Genomic DNA, 27,820 nt, shown 5'->3' on the forward strand with positions numbered 1-27,820 from the left:
CCATGTCTTTGATAAAACATTATCAAAACATGTTTTTAGAAATCAGGTCTAGTCAGTCACAGCCATCCCAATTTCATGCCCCGCCCCCCAAGACTCATGCCCCGCCCCCCAAGACTCAAGTCCCGCCCCCGTCACAATTTTTTTCTTTTTTACCGCCCACACAACCCCAGGTGGGGGATAAAAAAACAAAACAATTTGGCCAAAATAAAGGGGACATTTCTGCCCTCCCCCGCCCACCCCTACAGAGAGTTCCAGACCGCAGGGAGCGCGTCTGGTATCCGCCCCTTGAGGGGGGGGCTGGGGTCGGGAGCTGTGTTGGTGGGGTGGCTCGGCATCACCATGCCAAGCCACAGCCTCCCTCACGGCCGCCACCACCAGTCTTCCGACCTGCCAAGCCGCAACCCCCAGCTAGGCCACCTCCACCTGCACCAAGGCTAGCACCTGTTGCCGCACCAGCTCCACCATGCCAAGTTCCTCGCCAAGCTCCGCTACCAGCTCCACGACGCCAAGCTCCGGTACCAGCTCCACGACGCCAAGCTCCGGTACCAGCTCCACGACGCCAAGTGCCGCCAGTCGCAGCTCCACGACGCCAAGTGCCGCCAGTCGCAGCTCCACGACGCCAAGTGCCGCCAATCGCAGCTCCACGACGCCAAGTGCCGCCAGTCGCAGCTCCACGACGCCAAGTGCCGCCAGTCGCAGCTCCACGACGCCAAGTGCCGCCAGTCGCAGCTCCACGACGCCAAGTGCCGCCAGTCGCAGCTCCACGACGCCAAGTGCCGCCAGTCGCAGCTCCACGACGCCAAGTGCCGCCAGTCGCAGCTCCACGACGCCAAGTGCCGCCAGTCGCAGCTCCACGACGCCAAGTGCCGCCAGTCGCAGCTCCACGACGCCAAGTGCCGCCAGTCGCAGCTCCACGACGCCAAGTGCCGCCAGTCGCAGCTCCACGACGCCAAGTGCCGCCAGTCGCAGCTTCACGACGCCAAGACCCGCCATGCCAAGACCAAGACCAAGACCCGCCATGCCAAGACCAAGACCCGCCATGCCAAGACCAAGACCAAGACCCGCCATGCCAAGACCAAGACACGCCATGCCAAGACCAAGACTCGCCATGCCAAGACCAAGACTCGCCATGCCAAGACCAAGACTCGCCATGCCAAGACCAAGACTCGCCATGCCAAGACCAAGACTCGCCATGCCAAGACCAAGACTCGCCATGCCAAGACCAAGACTCGCCATGCCAAGACCAAGACTCGCCATGCCAAGACCAAGACTCGCCATGCCAAGACCAAGACTCGCCATGCCAAGACCAAGACCCACACCAAGACCAAGACCCACGCCGAGCTTCGCCGCTGGACGCGTCACGCCGAGCTTCGCCGCTGGACGCGTCACGCCGAGCTTCGCCGCCTGACTTGCCACGCCGAGCTGCCACGCCTGCCAAGTTGACGACGCGCCTGCCTCCTCGTCGGCTACGGATATGGCCGCTACCTGGTCGCCCGCCACGCCAAGTGCGCCCACCTCCCAGTCGGCCACGAATGTGGCCAATCCCTGGGCGTCCGCCTCGCCTGCTGCAGCGGCGTTCCACTCGCCGCCGCCACTTGACTTTGCCTCGGTGGATTCGGGGCCACTTGGGCTGGCGACCCACCGCCATGTCCCCCTCCCGCCCTCCCATGACTTTTGTTAAGTTTTGGACATCTGGTATCTGTCCTTAAGGGAGGGGTTCTGTCATGTCTGTATTATCATGTTTTGTTTTAAGTCATGTTTTGTTTAGTTTCCGTCTTTCACTCCCTTGTCTGGTCACCATAGCAACCATTAGTTTTCACCTGTCACGTCACGCACCTGTTTCACGTCTTGAGTCACGCACCTGTTTTCGTTAATCATGTCTGTAGTATTTAAGTTCAGTGTTTTTCAGTTTGTTTTTCTGACGACCTCGCACCCCATACCACTCCACATTTATGCTACGTCCATTGTTTCATATGTCCATGTTCACGCTGCTCCTTTTTTGTCCAAGCCAAGTAAGTTTTTGTTCCATGTTTATACTCTTTGTTTTTCATAGTTTATTCTCCGCCACTGTGCGTGCTTTTCATTTGTACTTTTTGCTACAGTCTTTTGTTTTTTCATAGTTTATTCTCCGCCACTGTGCGCGCTTTCATTTATTCCTTTTTTGATATATTAAATAAATCATGTACCTTGGTTCCCGTCTCGCCCGTGCCAATTTTCCGCTGCATCCTGGAAAAGCAAACACCCCGGACCAAGTCCTGACAGAAAGTTTGTAAAGCAAACCCCTGTAGGGGCGTCATCCTCCCCCAGAAGATTTCTTTGTGATTTTCACATACAAATATTGAAGATCTTTGATCCTTCTCAACTCTGTGGTAATATTATTTTCATAAAATACAACCAATAGTACGTTAATGTTAAATCTTACTTGTGAAAAGTAATCCCCCGATTCCTATTTTCAACAGTCTGCTCATTTGAGCAGGAAAACGCTGAACACCATCTTTGTTTTCTACCTGTCAACTGTCAGTTTCGGCTGCTCGCCGGCTCCTCATCACCACTTCAAGATGGCGGCCAAATTGCTCACGTCACAGCAACCAATGCTGCGTCTACTTATAAGATGTCTATGGTTATAACGTCATTGCAAACACTGTAGTTTGCTACCTTATTCATACTTTTTGTCAAGTGATTTTTTTTTTAAGCAGGGTTTCATGAGGTACCTACACATAACGTTACGTTAGACAATGTATCACACACAGTAACGTAACGTTAGTCAATGTATCACACACAGTAACGTAACGTTAGTCAATGTATCACACACAGTAACGTAACGTTAGTCAATGTATCACACACAGTAACGTAACGTTAGTCAATGTATCACACACAGTAACGTAACGTTAGTCAATGTATCACACACAGTAACGTAACGTTAGTCAATGTATCACACACAGTAACGTAACGTTAGTCAATGTATCACACACAGTAACGTAACGTTAGTCAATGTATCACACACAGTAACGTAACGTTAGTCAATGTATCACACACAGTAACGTAACGTTAGACGGCAGTCAGCAGCACCGCGTATTTTAGCCACCTACAAAAAGACAAACATAGTCAAATAAAGGTCAGTTAAAATGTATACTATATTAAGAATATGTGTACATATTGCATAGGGTCCTGACATCTAAAAAGTACAACTCTGTTCATTGTTATGTTCATATATTTGTTATGTTTTTCATGTGTACGCACACATAAACACACATACAGTATGAGATGAGATCAATGAGATAAGGTAAGAACAGGATAGAAACTGCTGTGGAACTAGTTACAATGCAATATGCCATGGAAATACAATGTTAACACTTTTGTGCAAATAAGTACAGTTGCACTTGTTTTTTTTCAAATGTGTTTATTCTGTAAAGGAATGAGTTACATGTTTAAAATGACTGGTTAATAGTGCTATTTTGAAGTGCAATGTCAGCACTATCTTTTTCCCTGCAATTTCAAATGCACTTGTTTTAATAAATAAATACAGCGTTTTAAAAGCATACACAATCTGTGTAAATATATTAGTCTGTGGTTAAATGACTTGAAAGGACTCGAAACTCAAAATGCAGGACTTGGGACTTGACTTGAGACTTTCCAGTCTTGACTTTGGACTTGACTCGGACTTGCCCTGTCTTGACTCGGGACTTGACTCGAGACTTGAGGGTAAAGACTTGAGACTTACTTGTGACTTGCAAAACAATGACTTGGTCCCACCTCTGATAGTGAGAGTCCAGTCCATACTGGATCTAACATAATAGTGAGAGTCCAGTCCATAGTGGATCTATCATAATAGTGAGAGTCCAGACCATAGTGGATCTAACATAATAGTGAGAGTCCAGTCCATAATGGATCTAACATAATAGTGAGAGTCCAGTCCATAGTGGATATATCATAATAGTGAGAGTCCAGACCATACTGGATCTAACATAATAGTGAGAGTCCAGTCCATAGTGGATCTATCATAATAGTGAGAGTCCAGACCATAGTGGATCTAACATAATAGTGAGAGTCCAGTCCATAGTGGATCTAACATAATAGTGAGAGTCCAGACCATAGTGGATCTAACATAATAGTGAGAGTCCAGTCCATAGTGGATCTAACATAATAGTGAGGGTCCAGTCCATAGTGGATCCATCATAATAGTGAGAGTCCAGACCATAGTGGATCTAACATAATAGTGAGAGTCCAGTCCATAGTGGATCTAACATAATAGTGAGAGTCCAGTCCATAATGGATCTAACATAATAGTGAGAGTCCAGTCCATAGTGGATATATCATAATAGTGAGAGTCCAGACCATACTGGATCTAACATAATAGTGAGAGTCCAGTCCATAGTGGATATATCATAATAGTGAGAGTCCAGACCATACTGGATCTAACATAATAGTGAGAGTCCAGACCATAGTGGATCTAACATAATAGTGAGAGTCCAGTCCATAGTGGATCTAACATAATAGTGAGAGTCCAGTCCATAGTGGATCTATCATAATAGTGAGAGTCCAGACCATAGTGGATCTAACATAATAGTGAGAGTCCAGTCCATAGTGGATCTAACATAATAGTGAGAGTCCAGTCCATAATGGATCTAACATAATAGTGAGAGTCCAGTCCATAGTGGATATATCATAATAGTGAGAGTCCAGACCATACTGGATCTAACATAATAGTGAGAGTCCAGTCCATAGTGGATCTATCATAATAGTGAGAGTCCAGTCCATAGTGGATCTAACATAATAGTGAGAGTCCAGTCCATAATGGATCTAACATAATAGTGAGAGTCCAGTCCATAGTGGATATATCATAATAGTGAGAGTCCAGACCATACTGGATCTAACATAATAGTGAGAGTCCAGTCCATAGTGGATCTAACATAATAGTGAGAGTCCAGTCCATAGTGGATCTAACATAATAGTGAGAGTCCAGTCCATAGTGGATCTATCATAATAGTGAGAGTCCAGACCATAGTGGATCTAACATAATAGTGAGAGTCCAGTCCATAGTGGATCTAACATAATAGTGAGAGTCCAGTCCATAATGGATCTAACATAATAGTGAGAGTCCAGTCCATAGTGGATATATCATAATAGTGAGAGTCCAGACCATACTGGATCTAACATAATAGTGAGAGTCCAGTCCATAGTGGATCTATCATAATAGTGAGAGTCCAGACCATAGTGGATCTAACATAATAGTGAGAGTCCAGTCCATAGTGGATCTAACATAATAGTGAGAGTCCAGACCATAGTGGATCTAACATAATAGCGAGAGTCCAGTCCATAGTGGATCTAACATAATAGTGAGAGTACTAGGGCTGTGAATCTTTGGGTGTCCCACGATTCGATTCAATATCGATTATTGGGGTCACGATTCGATTCAAAATCGATTTTTTTTCGATTCACGAGATTTTCGATTCCAAAAGGATATTTTCCCGATTGAAAAGGATTGTCTATTCATTGAATACAAATGACTTCAGCAGGATCTACCCCAGTCTGCTGACATGCAAGCAGAGTAAAAAGCTTTTATAATTGTAAAGGACAATGTTTTATCAACTGATTGCAATAATGCACATTTGTTTGAACTATTAAATGAAGCAAAAATATGACTTATTTTATCTTTGTGAAAATATTGGACACAGTGTGTTGTCAAGCTTATGAGATGTGATGCAAGTGTAAGCCACTGTGACACTATTGTTCTTTTTTATAAATGTCTAATGATAATGTCAATGAGGGATTTTTAATCACTGCTATGTTGAAATTGTAACTAATATTGATACTGTTGTTGATAATATTCATTTTTGTTTCACTACTTTTGCTTTGTTGTGTGTGGTGTTTGTGTCTCCTCTCAATTGCTCTGTTTATTGCTTTTGGAATTGGATTGCATTGTTATGGTATTGCTGTGTATTGTTTTGTTGGATTAATTCATTTAAAAAAATTAAAAAAAAATTAAAAATAAAAAAAATCTATTTTTTAAAAATGAGAATCGATTCTGAATCGCACAACGTGAGAATCGCGATTCGAATTCAAATTGATTTTTTCCCACACCCCTAATATACATACATACATATATAGTACTGCGATATTAATGAATCATATTCGGTACTATACTGCCTCTAAAAAGTACCGGTCTTACCACCCTCCCGTCCCCCCATTGTCCTCACATGGTGTCATTGCTGGTTTAGGAGCAGAGGAGCATGTTGGGCAGCGCACACACACAGAGTACTTACAAGCAGACACAGTGTGTAGACAGAAAAGGGAGAATGGACGCATTTTGGTGTAAAAAGTCAAGATAAAGGTGAAGTTATAACACTGAAACACCCTCAGAAAGAGCTGCTTTAACACGTGGCTAATGTCCATCCACAGTGTTTTAACTACTTCTAAATCACTAATCCTGTCCTCCATGGTGACAAATACAGTAAGTTTCTTACAAGTAACATTATCACTGGAGGACGAAGAATAGCTAAACATGCTTCACTACACACCGTAGGAGGATACAATAGCTCACCACCGTCACAATGTACACAAATGCCATGGGTGGATCTACACCTGACATCCACTGTAATGATACCAAGTACAATAGTCGATATTACTATGATGAACTTTGTGAAAAAGTGTCATTTTTCCACGTTTGATGATGAACTTTGTGAAAAAGTGTCATTTTTCCACGTTTGATGATGAACTATGTGAAAAAGTGTCATTTTTCCACATGTTTGATGATGAACTTTGTCAAAAAGTGTCATTTTCCAACATGTTTGATGATGAACTTTGTGAAAAAGTGTCATTTTTCCACATGTTTGATGATGAACTTTGTGAAAAAGTGTCATTTTTCCACATGTTTGATGATGAACTTTGTGAAAAAGTGTCATTTTTCCACATGTTTGATGATGAACTTTGTGAAAAAGTGTCATTTTTCCACATGTTTGATGATGAACTTTGTGAAAAAGTGTAATTTTTCCATGTTTGATGATGAACTTTGTCAAAAAGTGTCATTTTTCCAAGTTTGATGATGAACTTTGTCAAAAAGTGTCATTTTTCCACATGTTTGATGATGAACTTTGTCAAAAAGTGTAATTTTTCCACATGTGTGATGATGAACTTTGTCAAAAAGTGTCATTTTTCCACATGTTTGATGATGAACTTTGTGAAAAAGTGTAATTTTTCCACATGTTTGATGATGAACTTTGTGAAAAAGTGTAATTTTTCCACATGTTTGATGATGAACTTTGTGAAAAAGTGTCATTTTTCCACGTTTGATGATGAACTTTGTGAAAAAGTGTCATTTTTCCACATGTTTGATGATGAACTTTGTGAAAAAGTGTCATTTTTCCACATGTTTGATGATGAACTTTGTGAAAAAGTGTAATTTTTCCACATGTTTGATGATGAACTTTGTGAAAAAGTGTCATTTTTCCACATGTTTGATGATGAACTTTGTGAAAAAGTGTCATTTTTCCACATGTTTGATGATGAACTTTGTGAAAAAGTGTCATTTTTCCACATGTTTGATGATGAACTTTGTGAAAAAGTGTCATTTTTCCACGTTTGATGATGAACTTTGTGAAAAAGTGTCATTTTTCCACATGTTTGATGATGAACTTTGTGAAAAAGTGTCATTTTTCCACATGTTTGATGATGAACTTTGTCAAAAAGTGTCATTTTCCACATGTTTGATGATGAACTTTGTCAAAAAGGGTCATTTTCCAACATGTTTGATGATGAACTTTGTGAAAAAGTGTCATTTTTCCACATGTTTGATGATGAACTTTGTGAAAAAGTGTCATTTTTCCACGTTTGATGATGAACTTTGTGAAAAAGTGTCATTTTTCCACATGTTTGATGATGAACTTTGTGAAAAAGTGTCATTTTTCCACATGTTTGATGATGAACTTTGTGAAAAAGTGTCATTTTTCCACATGTTTGATGATGAACTTTGTGAAAAAGTGTCATTTTTCCACATGTTTGATGATGAACTTTGTGAAAAAGTGTCATTTTTCCACGTTTGATGATGAACTATGTGAAAAAGTGTCATTTTTCCACATGTTTGATGATGAACTTTGTCAAAAAGTGTCATTTTCCACATGTTTGATGATGAACTTTGTCAAAAAGTGTCATTTTCCAACATGTTTGATGATGAACTTTGTCAAAAAGTGTCATTTTCCAACATGTTTGATGATGAACTTTGTGAAAAAGTGTCATTTTTCCACATGTTTGATGATGAACTTTGTGAAAAAGTGTCATTTTTCCACATGTTTGATGATGAACTATGTGAAAAAGTGTAATTTTTCCACATGTTTGATGATGAACTTTGTCAAAAAGTGTCATTTTCCACATGTTTGATGATGAACTTTGTCAAAAAGTGTCATTTTCCAACATGTTTGATGATGAACTTTGTGAAAAAGTGTCATTTTTCCACATGTTTGATGATGAACTTTGAAAAAGTGTCATTTTTCCATATGTTTGATGATGAACTTTGTGAAAAAGTGTCATTTTTCCACGTTTGATGATGAACTTTGTGAAAAAGTGTCATTTTTCCACGTTTGATGATGAACTTTGTGAAAAAGTGTCATTTTTCCACATGTTTGATGATGAACTTTGTGAAAAAGTGTCATTTTTCCACATGTTTGATGATGAACTTTGTGAAAAAGTGTCATTTTTCCACATGTTTGATGATGAACTTTGTGAAAAAGTGTCATTTTTCCACATGTTTGATGATGAACTTTGTGAAAAAGTGTCATTTTTCCACATGTTTGATGATGAACTTTGTGAAAAAGTGTAATTTTTCCACATGTTTGATGATGAACTTTGTCAAAAAGTGTCATTTTTCCAAGTTTGATGATGAACTTTGTCAAAAAGTGTCATTTTTCCACATGTTTGATGATGAACTTTGTGAAAAAGTGTAATTTTTCCACATGTTTGATGATGAACTTTGTCAAAAAGTGTCATTTTTCCACATGTTTGATGATGAACTTTGTCAAAAAGTGTCATTTTTCCACATGTTTGATGATGAACTTTGTGAAAAAGTGTCATTTTTCCACATGTTTGATGATGAACTTTGTCAAAAAGTGTCATTTTTCCACATGTTTGATGATGAACTTTGTGAAAAAGTGTCATTTTTCCACATGTTTGATGATGAACTTTGTGAAAAAGTGTCATTTTTCCACATGTTTGATGATGAACTTTGTGAAAAAGTGTCATTTTTCCACGTTTGATGATGAACTATGTGAAAAAGTGTCATTTTTCCACATGTTTGATGATGAACTTTGTCAAAAAGTGTCATTTTCTACATGTTTGATGATGAACTATGTGAAAAAGTGTCATTTTTCCACATGTTTGATGATGAACTTTGTCAAAAAGTGTCATTTTCCAACATGTTTGATGATGAACTTTGTGAAAAAGTGTCATTTTTCCACATGTTTGATGATGAACTTTGTGAAAAAGTGTCATTTTTCCACATGTTTGATGATGAACTTTGTGAAAAAGTGTCATTTTTCCACATGTTTGATGATTAACTTTGTCAAAAAGTGTCATTTTTCCACATGTTTGATGATGAACTTTGTGAAAAAGTGTCATTTTTCCACGTTTGATGATGAACTTTGTGAAAAAGTGTCATTTTTCCACGTTTGATGATGAACTTTGTGAAAAAGTGTCATTTTTCCACATGTTTGATGATGAACTTTGTCAAAAAGTGTCATTTTCCACATGTTTGATGATGAACTTTGTCAAAAAGTGTCATTTTCCAACATGTTTGATGATGAACTTTGTGAAAAAGTGTCATTTTTCCACGTTTGATGATGAACTTTGTGAAAAAGTGTCATTTTTCCACATGTTTGATGATGAACTTTGTGAAAAAGTGTCATTTTTCCACGTTTGATGATGAACTTTGTGAAAAAGTGTCATTTTTCCACATGTTTGATGATGAACTTTGTGAAAAAGTGTCATTTTTCCACATGTTTGATGATGAACTTTGTGAAAAAGTGTCATTTTTCCACATGTTTGATGATGAACTTTGTGAAAAAGTGTCATTTTTCCACATGTTTGATGATGAACTTTGTGAAAAAGTGTCATTTTTTCACATGTTTGATGATGAACTTTGTGAAAAAGTGTCATTTTTCCACATGTTTGATGATGAACTTTGTGAAAAAGTGTCATTTTTCCACATGGTTGATGATGAACTTTGTGAAAAAGTGTCATTTTTCCACATGTTTGATGATTAACTATGTGGAAAAAGTGTCATTTTTCCACATGTTTGATGATGAACTTTGTGAAAAAGTGTCATTTTTCCACATGTTTGATGATGAACTTTGTCAAAAAGTGTCATTTTTCCACATGTTTGATGATGAACTTTGTCAAAAAGTGTCATTTTCCAACATGTTTGATGATGAACTTTGTGAAAAAGTGTCATTTTTCCACATGTTTGATGATTAACTTTGTGAAAAAGTGTCATTTTTCCACATGTTTGATGATGAACTTTGTCAAAAAGTGTCATTTTCCACATGTTTGATGATGAACTTTGTCAAAAAGTGTCATTTTCCAACATGTTTGATGATGAACTTTGTGAAAAAGTGTCATTTTTCCACATGTTTGATGATGAACTTTGTGAAAAAGTGTCATTTTTCCACATGTTTGATGATGAACTTTGTGAAAAAGTGTCATTTTTCCACATGTTTGATGATGAACTTTGTGAAAAAGTGTCATTTTTCCACATGTTTGATGATGAACTTTGTGAAAAAGTGTCATTTTTCCACATGTTTGATGATGAACTTTGTGAAAAAGTGTCATTTTTCCACATGTTTGATGATGAACTTTGTGAAAAAGTGTCATTTTTCCACGTTTGATGATGAACTTTGTGAAAAAGTGTCATTTTCCACATGTTTGATGATGAACTTTGTGAAAAAGTGTCATTTTCCAACATGTTTGATGATGAACTTTGTGAAAAAGTGTCATTTTTCCACATGTTTGATGATGAACTTTGTGAAAAAGTGTCATTTTTCCACGTTTGATGATGAACTTTGTGAAAAAGTGTCATTTTTCCACGTTTGATGATGAACTTTGTGAAAAAGTGTCATTTTTCCACATGTTTGATGATGAACTTTGTCAAAAAGTGTCATTTTTCCACATGTTTGATGATGAACTTTGTCAAAAAGTGTCATTTTCCACATGTTTGATGATGAACTTTGTCAAAAAGTGTCATTTTCCAACATGTTTGATGATGAACTTTGTGAAAAAGTGTCATTTTTCCACATGTTTGATGATGAACTTTGTGAAAGTGTCATTTTTTCACATGTTTGATGATGAACTTTGTGAAAAAGTGTCATTTTTCCACGTTTGATGATGAACTTTGTCAGAAAGTGTCATTTTTCCACATGTTTGATGATGAACTTTGTCAAAAAGTGTCATTTTTCCACGTTTGATGATGAACTTTGTGAAAAAGTGTCATTTTTCCACATGTTTGATGATGAACTTTGTGAAAAAGTGTCATTTTTCCACATGTTTGATGATGAACTTTGTGAAAAAGTGTCATTTTTCCACGTTTGATGATGAACTTTGTGAAAAAGTGTCATTTTTCCACGTTTGATGATGAACTATGTGAAAAAGTGTCATTTTTCCACATGTTTGATGATGAACTTTGTCAAAAAGTGTCATTTTCCACATGTTTGATGATGAACTTTGTCAAAAAGTGTCATTTTCCAACATGTTTGATGATGAACTTTGTGAAAAAGTGTCATTTTTCCACATGTTTGATGATGAACTTTGAAAAAGTGTCATTTTTCCACATGTTTGATGATGAACTTTGTCAAAAAGTGTCATTTTTCCAAGTTTGATGATGAACTTTGTCAAAAAGTGTCATTTTTCCACATGTTTGATGATGAACTTTGTGAAAAAGTGTAATTTTTCCACATGTTTGATGATGAACTTTGTCAAAAAGTGTCATTTTTCCAAGTTTGATGATGAACTTTGTCAAAAAGTGTCATTTTTCCACATGTTTGATGATGAACTTTGTGAAAAAGTGTAATTTTTCCACATGTTTGATGATGAACTTTGTCAAAAAGTGTCATTTTTCCACATGTTTGATGATGAACTTCGTCAAAAAGTGTCATTTTTCCACATGTTTGATGATGAACTTTGTCAAAAAGTGTCATTTTTCCACATGTTTGATGATGAACTTTGTGAAAAAGTGTAATTTTTCCACGTTTGATGATGAACTTTGTGAAAAAGTGTCATTTTTCCACATGTTTGATGATGAACTTTGTGAAAAAGTGTCATTTTTCCACGTTTGATGATGAACTTTGTGAAAAAGTGTCATTTTTCCACATGTTTGATGATGAACTTTGTGAAAAAGTGTCATTTTTCCACATGTTTGATGATGAACTTTGTGAAAAAGTGTCATTTTTCCACATGTTTGATGATGAACTTTGTGAAAAAGTGTCATTTTTCCACATGTTTGATGATGAACTTTGTCAAAAAGTGTAATTTTTCCACATGTTTGATGATGAACTTTGTGAAAAAGTGTCATTTTTCCACATGTTTGATGATGAACTATGTGAAAAAGTGTCATTTTTCCACGTTTGATGATGAACTTTGTCAAAAAGTGTCATTTTCCACATGTTTGATGATGAACTTTGTCAAAAAGTGTCATTTTCCAACATGTTTGATGATGAACTTTGTGAAAAAGTGTCATTTTTCCACATGTTTGATGATGAACTTTGTGAAAAAGTGTCATTTTTCCACATGTTTGATGATGAACTTTGTGAAAAAGTGTCATTTTTCCACATGTTTGATGATGAACTTTGTGAAAAAGTGTCATTTTTCCACATGTTTGATGATGAACTTTGTGAAAAAGTGTCATTTTTCCACATGTTTGATGATGAACTTTGTGAAAAAGTGTCATTTTTCCACGTTTGATGATGAACTTTGTGAAAAAGTGTCATTTTTCCACATGTTTGATGATGAACTTTGTGAAAAAGTGTCATTTTTCCACATGTTTGATGATGAACTTTGTGAAAAAGTGTCATTTTTCCACATGTTTGATGATGAACTATGTGAAAAAGTGTCATTTTTCCACATGTTTGATGATGAACTTTGTCAAAAAGTGTCATTTTCCACATGTTTGATGATGAACTTTGTGAAAAAGTGTCATTTTCCAACATGTTTGATGATGAACTTTGTGAAAAAGTGTCATTTTTCCACATGTTTGATGATGAACTTTGTCAAAAAGTGTCATTTTCCACATGTTTGATGATGAACTTTGTCAAAAAGTGTCATTTTCCAACATGTTTGATGATGAACTTTGTGAAAAAGTGTCATTTTTCCACATGTTTGATGATGAACTTTGTGAAAAAGTGTCATTTTTCCACATGTTTGATGATGAACTTTGTGAAAAAGTGTCATTTTTCCACATGTTTGATGATGAACTTTGTCAAAAAGTGTCATTTTTCCACGTTTGATGATGAACTTTGTGAAAAAGTGTCATTTTTCCACATGTTTGATGATTAACTTTGTCAAAAAGTGTCATTTTTCCACATGTTTGATGATTAACTTTGTCAAAAAGTGTCATTTTTCCACATGTTTGATGATGAACTTTATCAGCCTGCAGGGAAAAAGAGTTAGTGGTGTTTTACCTGTCAGCTCCTCATGAAGGTGTGAGCAAGGCATCATGGGAGTATTCTCTGAAGTGGAACAATATTTCTACACCATTTGGCCTTTTTTCCCAGTCTCATGTTTTATCCCAACGTCTCCTCGGGGGTCAAAGGTCATGTCCAAACAGGTGGAAGGGAGGGGAAAGAACTGCAATACCGTTAAAGTCCACAATGTGGCAGTGTGCACAAATAACTGACTGAACATTCCAATGATCTCAAACTGAGTTTTTATTCATCCTTCTCATCATTGGCGTTGCTAGGCCTATTTTAGGGGGGCTCAAGCCCCCCTAAAATATTCTTAAACCCCCCTAAATAATTTGGTGTTAAAAAAAAAATACATACAAATACATGCCGACATATTCATTATAAAGTGGCCCGAATATGAGTTTAAATAAATAATCATATAACCTGTCATTATTCACTCAGTTACCCCTCACTTCATAGCGTAAGGTAGAGAGCCCCTTTAGTGCGTCAGTATCCAATCCATTCCACTTGTTCATATAGAAAATGCCGACATCACTCAAAATCCAGTCCGCATTTTCTCTGCGACCTTATATATATATATATACACAGGTAAAAGCCAGTAAATTAGAATATTTTGAAAAACTTGATTTATTTCAGTAATTGCATTCAAACGGTGTAACTTGTACATTATATTTATTCATTGCACACAGACTGATGCATTCAAATGTTTATTTCATTTAATTTTGATGATTTGAAGTGGCAACAAATGAAAATCCAAAATTCCGTGTGTCACAAAATTAGAATATTACTTAAGGCTAATACAAAAAAGGGATTTTTAGAAATGTTGGCCAACTGAAAAGTATGAAAATGAAAAATATGAGCATGTACAATACTCAATACTTGGTTGGAGCGCCTTTTGCCTCAATTACTGCATTAATGCGGCGTGGCATGGAGTCGATGAGTTTCTGGCACTGCTCAGGTGTTATGAGAGCCCAGGTTGCTCTGATAGTGGCCTTCAACTCTTCTGCGTTTTTGGGTCTGGCATTCTGCATCTTCCTTTTCACAATACCCCACAGATTTTCTATGGGGCTAAGGTCAGGGGAGTTGGCGGGCCAATTTAGAACAGAAATACCATGGTCCGTAAACCAGGCACGGGTAGATTTTGCGCTGTGTGCAGGCGCCAAGTCCTGTTGGAACTTGAAATCTCCATCTCCATAGAGCAGGTCAGCAGCAGGAAGCATGAAGTGCTCTAAAACTTGCTGGTAGACGGCTGCGTTGACCCTGGATCTCAGGAAACAGAGTGGACCGACACCAGCTGGACTGTTGCTGAGTGGTCCAAAGTCATGTTTTCTGACGAAAGCAAATTTTGCATTTCCTTTGGAAATCGAGGTCCCATAGTCTGGAGGAAGACAGGAGAGGCACAGGATCCACGTTGCCTGAAGTCTAGTGTAAAGTTTCCACCATCAGTGATGGTTTGGGGTGCCATGTCATCTGCTGGTGTCGGTCCACTCTGTTTCCTGAGATCCAGGGTCAACGCAGCCGTCTACCAGCAAGTTTTAGAGCACTTCATGCTTCCTGCTGCTGACCTGCTCTATGGAGATGGAGATTTCAAGTTCCAACAGGACTTGGCGCCTGCACACAGCGCAAAATCTACCCGTGCCTGGTTTACGGACCATGGTATTTCTGTTCTAAATTGGCCCGCCAACTCCCCTGACCTTAGCCCCATAGAAAATCTGTGGGGTATTGTGAAAAGGAAGATGCAGAATGCCAGACCCAAAAACGCAGAAGAGTTGAAGGCCACTATCAGAGCAACCTGGGCTCTCATAACACCTGAGCAGTGCCAGAAACTCATCGACTCCATGCCACGCCGCATTAACGCAGTAATTGAGGCAAAAGGAGCTCCAACCAAGTATTGAGTATTGTACATGCTCATATTTTTCATTTTCATACTTTTCAGTTGGCCAACATTTCTAAAAATCCCTTTTTTGTATTAGCCTTAAGTAATATTCTAATTTTGTGACACACGGAATTTTGGATTTTCATTTGTTGCCACTTCAAATCATCAAAATTAAATGAAATAAACATTTGAATGCATCAGTCTGTGTGCAATGAATAAATATAATGTACAAGTTACACCTTTTGAATGCAATTACTGAAATAAATCAAGTTTTTAAAAATATTCTAATTTACTGGCTTTTACCTGTGTATATATATATATATATATATATATATATATATATATATATATATATAAGAAAAACCCAGACACCATCTTTGTAGTCATTTTTCTCCTGCGTGGACTTCCGTCTTCCTTTACAATGAGTGAAGCTGCACTTTTTTGATAGTAATAAAGAATTATGTACTCACATTCCCGTCTCGCCCGAGCCAACTTTCCGTTGCCTTCTAGAAAAACAAAACCTAAGGATCAAGTCTTGACATTAAAAAAGTACAAACGAAAAGCGCGCGCAGTGCCGGAGAACAAACTATGAAACTAAAAAGACTATAGCACAAAGGCAATGAACTAAGAACACGGTACAAAACACTTACTGAGGCATGGTACTGTGAACATGGCTTGAGAGGATAAATAGTGTGCAGAGCATAAATGCGGATGTCGCCAGGCTGACCAACAGAAAAAGAAAAGCTTAAATAACAGACATAATTAACGAAAACAGGTGCGTGACTCAAAACATGAAACAGGTGCGTGACGTGACAGGTGAAAACTAATGGGTTGCTATGGAAACAAAACAAGGGAGTGAACAACCAGAAACTAAAGAGTCCAATAACTAAACAAAACAAAACATGACTAAAACGAAAACATGATCAACACAGACATGACAGTTTTTAAGTTTTGTGTTTCTTGTAGAATCCATATAAAGTAATATACATTAGCCTATTGTTAAAATAATGAAAAAAAACCATCATTAAATATATTTGTTTTATTGTATTGTTACATTAATAGCTGTTGTATTATTATAGGATGGCTTGTTAAACATTTCATAGGATTTTCAGAGGGAGGAAAAACCAAGACATTTAATATAAAATGTAAAATGAATAAATACATGGTTAAAAGCCATCGTCCCGGAGAGCATTTAATTTCGTCCCGTGCATTTTTTTTTTACCGTCCCCGGGACGACAGGACTACGTTAATCTCAAGCCCTGGAAGTTGCATTTTATTGTTTGCATTATTTGTTTCAGCATTGAAATTTGAAGATGGTCCCTCAGCTCTTTGACAGCTTTGGCTCTTTTTCAGATCAGCAGACGGACTCTAAGTCTTTCTTATTTACAGTATATATATAAACCTTTCTCATTTCTATTCAGACTTCCATATATATTTAATTTCCTTAACGACTTGCCATAATATATATATATATATATATAAATATATTATATATAAGCCAAATTATCCCGATCCAGATATTACTTTAATTCAAGTAATTAAGTAATATTTCCAGGGCTTGAATTTACAACCATTTTAGTCACATATGTGTCCAAAATGTAATCTGTGCAACTTCAAAATATTTGGGAACAAACAATTATTGTATTGCGAGTGAAAGTCATGGCATTAACCTCTATGTTGTGAAGTAATAACATAGAGGCTAATGCCATGACTTTCATTGTGTTTCAGTGTATCTTGAAGGATCATGCAAGTCATTGTTTCTTGTTGATGCTGTCAACAAAATGTCACTGTGCAAACCCATGTTTGTTGTTGTACCGAACACAGATTGAAAATAAACCCACTGAAATAATAATAATAACAATGAATCATTTCTAAGTCTTTGTTAGCCGTTTGTGAGGTTTTGTGCTGTGCGCTACGTTCGCTCACATCCTGTGCATCTCCTGGGGGCTAAGCCCCCCCTGTCCTTAAAAGCTAGTGACGCCCCTGGTGGTGACCCCCGGAATGACACTTGGGGACTACAAACAAGGAGAATGGTGACCCTCAGAGTTGGGGACTACAAACAAGGAGAGTGGTGACCCTCAGAGTTGGGGACTACAAACAAGGAGAGTGGTGACCCTCAGAATGACACTTGGGGACTACAAAAAAGGAGAGTGGTGACCCTCAGAATGACACTTGGGGACTACAAACAAGGAGAATGGTGACCCTCAGAGTTGGGGACTACAAACAAGGAGAGTGGTGACCCTCAGAGTTGGGGACTACAAACAAGGAGAGTGGTGACCCTCAGCATGACACTTGGGGGGACTACAAACAAGGAGAGTGGTGACCCTCAGAGTTGGGGACTACAAACAAGGAGAGTGGTGACCCTCAGAGTGACACATGGGGACTACAAACAAGGAGAATGGTGACCCTCAGAGTTGGGGACTACAAACAAGGAGAGTGGTGACCCTCAGAGTTGGGGACTACAAACAAGGAGAGTGGTGACCCTCAGAGTTGGGGACTACAAACAAGGATAGTGGTGACCCTCAGAGTTGGGGACTACAAACAAGGAGAGTGGTGACCCTCAGAGTGACACATGGGGACTACAAACAAGGAGAGTGGTGACCCTCAGAGTTGGGGACTACAAACAAGGAGAGTGGTGACCCTCAGAGTGACACTTGGGGACTACAAACAAGGAGAGTGGTGACCCTCAGAGTGACACATGGGGACTACAAACAAGGAGAGTGGTGACCCTCAGAATGACACTTGGGGACTACAAACAAGGAGAGTGGTGACCCTCAGAGTGACACTTGGGGACTACAAACAAGGAGAGTGGTGACCCTCAGAGTGAAACTTGGGGACTACAAACAAGGAGAGTGGTGACCCTCAGAGTGACACTTGGGGACTACAAACAAGGAGAGTGGTGACCCTCAGAATGACACTTGGGGACTACAAACAAGGAGAGTGATACACGTGAGAGGGTCACAGTGGGGGAGGGGCATGAGCTGTTACGCAAGAGCTCAGTCGTCCACTCAGCTGGAGATCAGCGAGCAAAGTCAGAGCGAAGGCGAGTGGTGACCCTCAGAGTTGGGGACTACAAACAAGGAGAGTGGTGACCCTCAGAGTGACACATGGGGACTACAAACAAGGAGACTGGTGACCCTCAGAGTTGGGGACTACAAACAAGGAGAGTGGTGACCCTCAGAGTTGGGGACTACAAACAAGGAGAGTGGTGACCCTCAGAGTGACACATGGGGACTACAAACAAGGAGAATGGTGACCCTCAGAGTTGGGGACTACAAACAAGGAGAGTGGTGACCCTCAGAGTTGGGGACTACAAACAAGGAGAGTGGTGACCCTCAGAGTTGGGGACTACAAACAAGGAGAGTGGTGACCCTCAGAGTGACACATGGGGACTACAAACAAGGAGAGTGGTGACCCTCAGAATTACACTTGGGGACTACAAACAAGGAGAATGGTGACCCTCAGAGTTGGGAACTACAAACAAGGATAGTGGTGACCCTCAGAGTTGGGGACTACAAACAAGGAGAGTGGTGACCCTCAGAGTTGGGGACTACAAACAAGGAGAGTGGTGACCCTCAGAGTGACACATGGGGACTACAAACAAGGAGAGTGGTGACCCTCAGAATGACACTTGGGGACTACAAACAAGGAGAGTGGTGACCCTCAGAGTGACACATGGGGACTACAAACAAGGAGAGTGGTGACCCTCAGAATGACACTTGGGGACTACAAACAAGGAGAGTGGTGACCCTCAGAGTGACACATGGGGACTACAAACAAGGAGAGTGGTGACCCTCAGAATGACACTTGGGGACTACAAACAAGGAGAGTGGTGACCCTCAGAATGACACTTGGGGACTACAAACAAGGAGAGTGGTGACCCTCAGAATGACACTTGGGGACTACAAACAAGGAGAGTGGTGACCCTCAGAGTGACACTTGGGGACTACAAACAAGGAGAGTGGTGACCCTCAGAGTTGGGGACTACAAACAAGGAGAGTGGTGACCCTCAGAGTTGGGGACTACAAACAAGGAGAGTGGTGACCCTCAGAATGACACTTGGGGACTACAAAAAAGGAGAGTGGTGACCCTCAGAATGACACTTGGGGACTACAAACAAGGAGAATGGTGACCCTCAGAGTTGGGGACTACAAACAAGGAGAGTGGTGACCCTCAGAGTTGGGGACTACAAACAAGGAGAGTGGTGACCCTCAGAGTTGGGGACTACAAACAAGGAGAGTGGTGACCCTCAGAATGACACTTGGGGACTACAAAAAAGGAGAGTGGTGACCCTCAGAATGACACTTGGGGACTACAAACAAGGAGAATGGTGACCCTCAGAGTTGGGGACTACAAACAAGGAGAGTGGTGACCCTCAGAGTTGGGGACTACAAACAAGGAGAGTGGTGACCCTCAGAATGACACTTGGGGACTACAAACAAGGAGAATGGTGACCCTCAGAGTTGGGGACTACAAACAAGGAGAGTGGTGACCCTCAGAGTTGGGGACTACAAACAAGGAGAGTGGTGACCCTCAGAGTGACACATGGGGACTACAAACAAGGAGAGTGGTGACTCTCAGAATGACACTTGGGGACTACAAACAAGGAGAATGGTGACCCTCAGAGTTGGGGACTACAAACAAGGATAGTGGTGACCCTCAGAGTTGGGGACTACAAACAAGGAGAGTGGTGACCCTCAGAGTGACACATGGGGACTACAAACAAGGAGAGTGGTGACCCTCAGAATGACACTTGGGGACTACAAACAAGGAGAATGGTGACCCTCAGAGTTGGGGACTACAAACAAGGAGAGTGGTGACCCTCAGAGTTGGGGACTACAAACAAGGAGAATGGTGACCCTCAGAGTTGGGGACTACAAACAAGGAGAGTGGTGACCCTCAGAGTTGGGGACTACAAACAAGGGGAGTGGTGACCCTCAGAATGACACTTGGGGACTACAAACAAGGAGAATGGTGACCCTCAGAGTTGGGGACTACAAACAAGGAGAGTGGTGACCCTCAGAGTTGGGGTCTACAAACAAGGGGAGTGGTGACCCTCAGAATGACACTTGGGGACTACAAACAAGGAGAGTGGTGACCCTCAGAATGACACTTGGGGACTACAAACAAGGAGAATGGTGACCCTCAGAGTTGGGGACTACAAACAAGGATAGTGGTGACCCTCAGAGTTGGGGACTACAAACAAGGAGAGTGGGGACCCTCAGAGTTGGGGCCTACAAACAAGGAGAGTGGTGACCCTCAGAGTGACACATGGGGACTACAAACAAGGAGAGTGGTGACCCTCAGAATGACACTTGGGGACTACAAACAAGGAGAGTGGTGACCCTCAGAGTGACACTTGGGGACTACAAACAAGGAGAGTGGTGACCCTCAGAGTGACACATGGGGACTACAAACAAGGAGAATGGTGACCCTCAGAGTTGGGGACTACAAACAAGGAGAGTGGTGACCCTCAGAGTTGGGGACTACAAACAAGGAGAGTGGTGACCCTCAGAGTGACACATGGGGACTACAAACAAGGAGAATGGTGACCCTCAGAGTTGGGGACTACAAACAAGGAGAGTGGTGACCCTCAGAGTTGGGGACTACAAACAAGGAGAGTGGTGACCCTCAGAGTTGGGGACTACAAACAAGGAGAGTGGTGACCCTCAGAGTGACACATGGGGACTACAAACAAGGAGAGTGGTGACCCTCAGAATGACACTTGGGGACTACAAACAAGGAGAATGGTGACCCTCAGAGTTGGGGACTACAAACAAGGAGAGTGGTGACCCTCAGAGTTGGGGACTACAAACAAGGGGAGTGGTGACCCTCAGAATGACACTTGGGGACTACAAACAAGGAGAGTGGTGACCCTCAGAATGACACTTGGGGACTACAAACAAGGAGAATGGTGACCCTCAGAGTTGGGGACTACAAACAAGGAGAGTGGTGACCCTCAGAGTTGGGGACTACAAACAAGGAGAATGGTGACCCTCAGAGTTGGGGACTACAAACAAGGAGAGTGGTGACCCTCAGAGTTGGGGACTACAAACAAGGGGAGTGGTGACCCTCAGAATGACACTTGGGGACTACAAACAAGGAGAATGGTGACCCTCAGAGTTGGGGACTACAAACAAGGAGAGTGGTGACCCTCAGAGTTGGGGTCTACAAACAAGGGGAGTGGTGACCCTCAGAATGACACTTGGGGACTACAAACAAGGAGAGTGGTGACCCTCAGAATGACACTTGGGGACTACAAACAAGGAGAATGGTGACCCTCAGAGTTGGGGACTACAAACAAGGATAGTGGTGACCCTCAGAGTTGGGGACTACAAACAAGGAGAGTGGGGACCCTCAGAGTTGGGGCCTACAAACAAGGAGAGTGGTGACCCTCAGAGTGACACATGGGGACTACAAACAAGGAGAGTGGTGACCCTCAGAATGACACTTGGGGACTACAAACAAGGAGAGTGGTGACCCTCAGAGTGACACTTGGGGACTACAAACAAGGAGAGTGGTGACCCTCAGAGTGACACATGGGGACTACAAACAAGGAGAATGGTGACCCTCAGAGTTGGGGACTACAAACAAGGAGAGTGGTGACCCTCAGAGTTGGGGACTACAAACAAGGAGAGTGGTGACCCTCAGAGTGACACATGGGGACTACAAACAAGGAGAATGGTGACCCTCAGAGTTGGGGACTACAAACAAGGAGAGTGGTGACCCTCAGAGTTGGGGACTACAAACAAGGAGAGTGGTGACCCTCAGAGTTGGGGACTACAAACAAGGAGAGTGGTGACCCTCAGAGTGACACATGGGGACTACAAACAAGGAGAGTGGTGACCCTCAGAATGACACTTGGGGACTACAAACAAGGAGAATGGTGACCCTCAGAGTTGGGGACTACAAACAAGGAGAGTGGTGACCCTCAGAGTTGGGGACTACAAACAAGGAGAGTGGTGACCCTCAGAATGACACTTGGGGACTACAAACAAGGAGAGTGGTGACCCTCAGAATGACACTTGGGGACTACAAACAAGGAGAATGGTGACCCTCAGAGTTGGGGACTACAAACAAGGATAGTGGTGACCCTCAGAGTTGGGGACTACAAACAAGGAGAGTGGTGACCCTCAGAGTTGGGGACTACAAACAAGGAGAGTGGTGACCCTCAGAGTTGGGGACTACAAACAAGGGGAGTGGTGACCCTCAGAATGACACTTGGGGACTACAAACAAGGAGAGTGGTGACCCTCAGAATGACACTTGGGGACTACAAACAAGGAGAATGGTGACCCTCAGAGTTGGGGACTACAAACAAGGATAGTGGTGACCCTCAGAGTTGGGGACTACAAACAAGGAGAGTGGTGACCCTCAGAGTTGGGGACTACAAACAAGGAGAGTGGTGACCCTCAGAGTGACACATGGGGACTACAAACAAGGAGAGTGGTGACCCTCAGAATGACACTTGGGGACTACAAACAAGGAGAGTAGTGACCCTCAGAGTGACACTTGGGGACTACAAACAAGGAGAGTGGTGACCCTCAGAGTGACACTTGGGGACTACAAACAAGGAGAGTGATACACGTGAGAGGGTCACAGTGGGGGAGGGGCATGAGCTGTTACGCAAGAGCTCAGTCGTCCGCTCAGCTGGAGATCAGCGAGCAAAGTCAGAGCGAAGGCGAGTGGTGACCCTCAGAGTTGGGGACTACAAACAAGGAGAGTGGTGACCCTCAGAGTGACACATGGGGACTACAAACAAGGAGAATGGTGACCCTCAGAGTTGGGTACTACAAACAAGGAGAGTGGTGACCCTCAGAGTTGGGGACTACAAACAAGGAGAGTGGTGACCCTCAGAGTGACACATGGGGACTACAAACAAGGAGAATGGTGACCCTCAGAGTTGGGTACTACAAACAAGGAGAGTGGTGACCCTCAGAATGACACTTAGGGACTACAAACAAGGAGAGTGGTGACCCTCAGAATGACACTTGGGGACTACAAACAAGGAGAGTGGTGACCCTCAGAGTTGGGGACTACAAACAAGGAGAGTGGTGACCCTCAGAGTGACACATGGGGACTACAAACAAGGAGAGTGGTGACCCTCAGAGTGACACATGGGGACTACAAACAAGGAGAGTGGTGACCCTCAGAATGACACTTGGGGACTACAAACAAGGAGAATGGTGACCCTCAGAGTTGGGGACTACAAACAAGGAGAGTGGTGACCCTCAGAGTTGGGGACTACAAACAAGGGGAGTGGTGACCCTCAGAATGACACTTGGGGACTACAAACAAGGAGAGTGGTGACCCTCAGAATGACACTTGGGGACTACAAACAAGGAGAATGGTGACCCTCAGAGTTGGGGACTAAAAAACAAGGAGAGTGGTGACCCTCAGAATGACACTTGGGGTCTACAAACAAGGAGAGTGGTGACCCTCAGAGTTGGGGACTACAAACAAGGAGAGTGGTGACCCTCAGAGTGACACATGGGGACTACAAACAAGGAGAGTGGTGACCCTCAGAATGACACTTGGGGACTACAAACAAGGAGAGTGGTGACCCTCAGAGTGACACTTGGGGACTACAAACAAGGAGAGTGGTGACCCTCAGAGTGACACTTGGGGACTACAAACAAGGAGAGTGATACACGTGAGAGGGTCACAGTGGGGGAGGGGCATGAGCTGTTACGCAAGAGCTCAGTCGTCCGCTCAGCTGGAGATCAGCGAGCAAAGTCAGAGCGAAGGCGAGTAGAAGCGAGGGAGGAACACAAACGCTCTCTCTCTCTCTCGCAGGATGCCAGCATCATGGACCGTTGTCCAGGAAGGAGGTCGGAACATGTGACCAGGACCTCTTTCACAATGTTTCCAAAAGTGCGAGTGCCTTCTCAGAGCGTCCACCTTTGGGTGATGCTCCTCTGCACGCCGGTTCTGACCCAGACTTCTGAGCCGGTCTCGGAGGACTTGCAAAACTTTACTGCCGCGACGCCGCCGGGTAACTGGACCGGCGCCACCATGCAGCTGCAGCCGGAGGGACTGACCACAGCAAAGGTGCAGACGGAGACGCCGACCAGCAACTACACAAGTGAGTCTGTTGCCGGGTAGACTTCACACTTTGTAAACATAGCAGTACTTTTAACCTCAACAAAAGTATATTTTTACATTTTTATCAAATATTAAACCCTGAATGCATCATGACATTAAAAAGTCCTTTAGATACGACAACTTAAGTTTTGCGTTCAAGTTGGGAACATGAGGGCATGCAGTACATCGTATATTGAAAAAAAACTTGGCAACAACTTTTGAATAAAAAGTAAAAAAAAATGTTCACAATATTGATGTTGATCCCATTAGATATCAGCACTTTGACTTTGTGGTGTGGAATGTGAGAAGAAGTTTGATCAAGTGAAATGAGAAAACATTACCAAGCTATTCAGCACAGACCTTTGTTGTCTTTATGTAAATGAGGAGTGGTAATTGTTTTTAAAGGGGGGCGACACCTAGTGGCCACAGTCATTCAATAAGCTCATGATGTAGTAAGTGTTATGATGCGGACACGTTTGTTACTGGATACTTGATAATACTCAACTATCATTATTTTAAACTTGTTTATTTTGACAAATGTGCTGACACTCTGTTGTTGTCTAGCTTGTGTGCTATTTTGTGCTTAGCAGTTGTGTAGCTGCTGGTAGCCTAGCATGTTTACTTTTTGTAAAAAATGATGCCTAATATAATAAAAGACCAACTTTGTGGAGGACATTTATATATTAATTATCTTTCCAGCTTTTATCGTGTTGTTTGGTCGTATGTAGCTTGTATCAGACTGCTTGTATGAAAGATGTCATTTGTTTTTCTGATATCAGACCGATATCCAGTATCACACCTAAACACCCTTTTCATACAGATTCTATATGACTCCGTAAGACACAATTTTGTTGAGGGCCACATTGAATAATGTGGAAGACCACATTAAATGGTGTAGTGGACCAGGTTAAAATATGTGGCCACCTAGATTAAATGATGTGGTAGACCACCTTAAATGATGTGGTAGACCACCTTAATTGACATGCCGGGCCACCTTAAATGATGTGGTAGACCACATTAATTGACATGCCAAACCACCTTAAATGATGTGGTAGACCACGTTGAATAATGTGAGCGGCCAGGTAAAATGACATGACGGGCCACATAAAATGAGGTGGTTGGCTCCATTAAATGATGTGGCGGGCCAAATCTGGTCCCTGGGACTTGACACCTGTGAAATAGAGGATCTTTGAGAAGTGTGTGTTTGCTGTTAGCTCTTCTGTGATCCAAGTGTACGCTAGACGCCCACTAGCAAATAATCACACCTCCCAATAATAGTAATAATAATTAAAGCTGCAAGCAGCGTTGGTCGGGCCCGCGTATTTGGCAGGTGCTAGTCCTAAGTGTCCCAATACTTTTGTCCAGTTTTAGTAGTACGTGTCCCAATACTTTTGTCAAGTTGTAGTCCTAAGTGTCCCAATACATTTGTCCAGTGTAGGTGTCCCAATACTTTTTTCCGGTGGTAGTCCTAAGTGTCCCAATAATTTTGCCCGGTGGTAGTCATAAGTGTCCCAATACTTTTGTCTAGTGTACCTACCTTGTCTGCATTGTGTGGGCACGCTGGTGCTTCCTGCTTTTAAGCAGCCATCTTAAAAAAACATCAGCGCAGCGGTTCTTTGAAGGGTCATAAAATCAAAACCGGAGCAGTTAGAAAAACGCTGTTCTGTACTTTTATACACAAGGGTTCAATCTCTCTCCTGTGTTAGTTTGAAGCCGAAACGACAAACGCGCTCAGAGGAGATAGTTTTTGAAGGAAGGTGACCGGTTTTTACAAAACATTTGTTTTGAAGGGGGAATAGCAAACTTCCTGTTGATTTTTGCGGGGGGTTGTTAATCTATGAAATGTAGGTCTAAGTGAGACCTACATAGAGGTTTTTGTTTCAGCGTTTTATTCAAAAATTGCGCTAGAGCGCAATTTTGAGATTTGGGGTTAGGTTTTTTTATTAAATCGCAATTTTTGCCAGTCTTGATGTGTGTGTTCAGTTCGGTGAGTTTTGAAGCATGTTAAGGGGGTCAAATTACAGCTCAAAGAGGCAAAAGTGACTGTTTTTAGTACTTTTCTGTCTTGAAGGGGAAATTGCCAACTTTCTGTTGATTTCTGCCCAAGGATGTACAATTATGAAATCTAAGTCTAAGTCAGACCTACATAGAGAATTTTGTTTCATGTCTTTCCAACCTTCCTAGTGGGAGTTACAGGCAGTCTAGTTTTTTTTTTTCCTAGGGGGCGCTAGAGCGCAATTTTGAGTTTTGGGGTTTGGTTTTTTCATTAAAAGACCATTTTCGCAGGTCCTGATGTGTGGGTCAAATATGGTGAGTTTTGAAGCATGTTAAGTGGGTCAAATTAGTGCTCAAAGAGGCGGCCGGTATAATAATAATAAAACCTTACAAATTCAATAGGTCCTTATGTCCCATTGCATAAGGACTCCCTTTGGGAGTCCTTATGCAATGGGCCATGCGGGCCCTAATAATAATAGTTACAATTAGATTGAATTATGTGAGTCATCTTCAAAATATGTATTCATCATTTCAAGCAGAGAAAAGTTGAAGAGTTTGGTGTGGAAGAAGTCCTCCTTCTACTTTTTCCCCCAAACAGTACGTATGTGGCAACAGATCCCCAAAGGTCTACCATTTCCACTCCATGCAGGCGTCCCTATACTTGTGTCCAGCTCTTTGGCCTGGTCTGCTCTGGTCTGCTGTGGTCTGGTCTGGTCTGGTCTGCTCTGGTCTGCTGTGGTCTGGTCTGGTCTGGTCTGCTCTGCTCTGCCTCGGTCTGGTCTGGTCTGGTCTGCTGTGGTCTGGTCTGGTCTGGTCTGGTCTGCTGTGGTGCTGGCATCTCCTATGAGGCAAAGATTATGAATTTGAATTTTGGATCAGAGTTGAACTTGAGGTCAGGCATTCCTGTTTCATGTTGCCACTTGAGATGGAGAACAGGTTGGAGGACTTGGTGTTTCCACATGTGTGGTGTCCGTGTGTGCACACCACAACAACACGCTAGCAGGATTGTGTAGCGTGTGAAGAGTCAGATGATACGTTTAAGGACAATTGGCCATGCTGAGCCAAGAGAAAGCTGCAGCACATGATTGCACCTCCAACGCTTGCCCTCCTTATTCTCAAAAGCAGTGTTTCTTAACTGTAGGGTCGGGGCCCATTGTTGTGAGCGTCCCCTAGAGGGCCACCAAAAAATTTTCTCGGCTGTGGTCCGT

At 41.8% G+C, this 27,820-nt stretch overlaps 1 protein-coding gene across 1 annotated transcript in view; it reads left to right on the forward strand.

Annotated features, from left to right (window-relative positions):
- The first annotated feature begins 24,316 nt into the window (after positions 1-24,316).
- The window catches only part of LOC133606925 (uncharacterized), a 110,994-nt gene continuing 107,490 nt past the window's right edge, over positions 24,317-27,820 (forward strand). Inside the window, exon 1 of the mRNA XM_061961372.1 lies at positions 24,317-24,618. Coding sequence (XP_061817356.1) covers positions 24,342-24,618 — 277 coding nt within the window. The 5' untranslated portion in view covers positions 24,317-24,341. The remainder of the gene's footprint in view (positions 24,619-27,820) is intronic.

Source organism: Nerophis lumbriciformis, linkage group LG05 (assembly GCF_033978685.3).
Source record: "Nerophis lumbriciformis linkage group LG05, RoL_Nlum_v2.1, whole genome shotgun sequence".
NCBI classification, from domain to species: Eukaryota; Metazoa; Chordata; class Actinopteri; order Syngnathiformes; family Syngnathidae; genus Nerophis; species Nerophis lumbriciformis.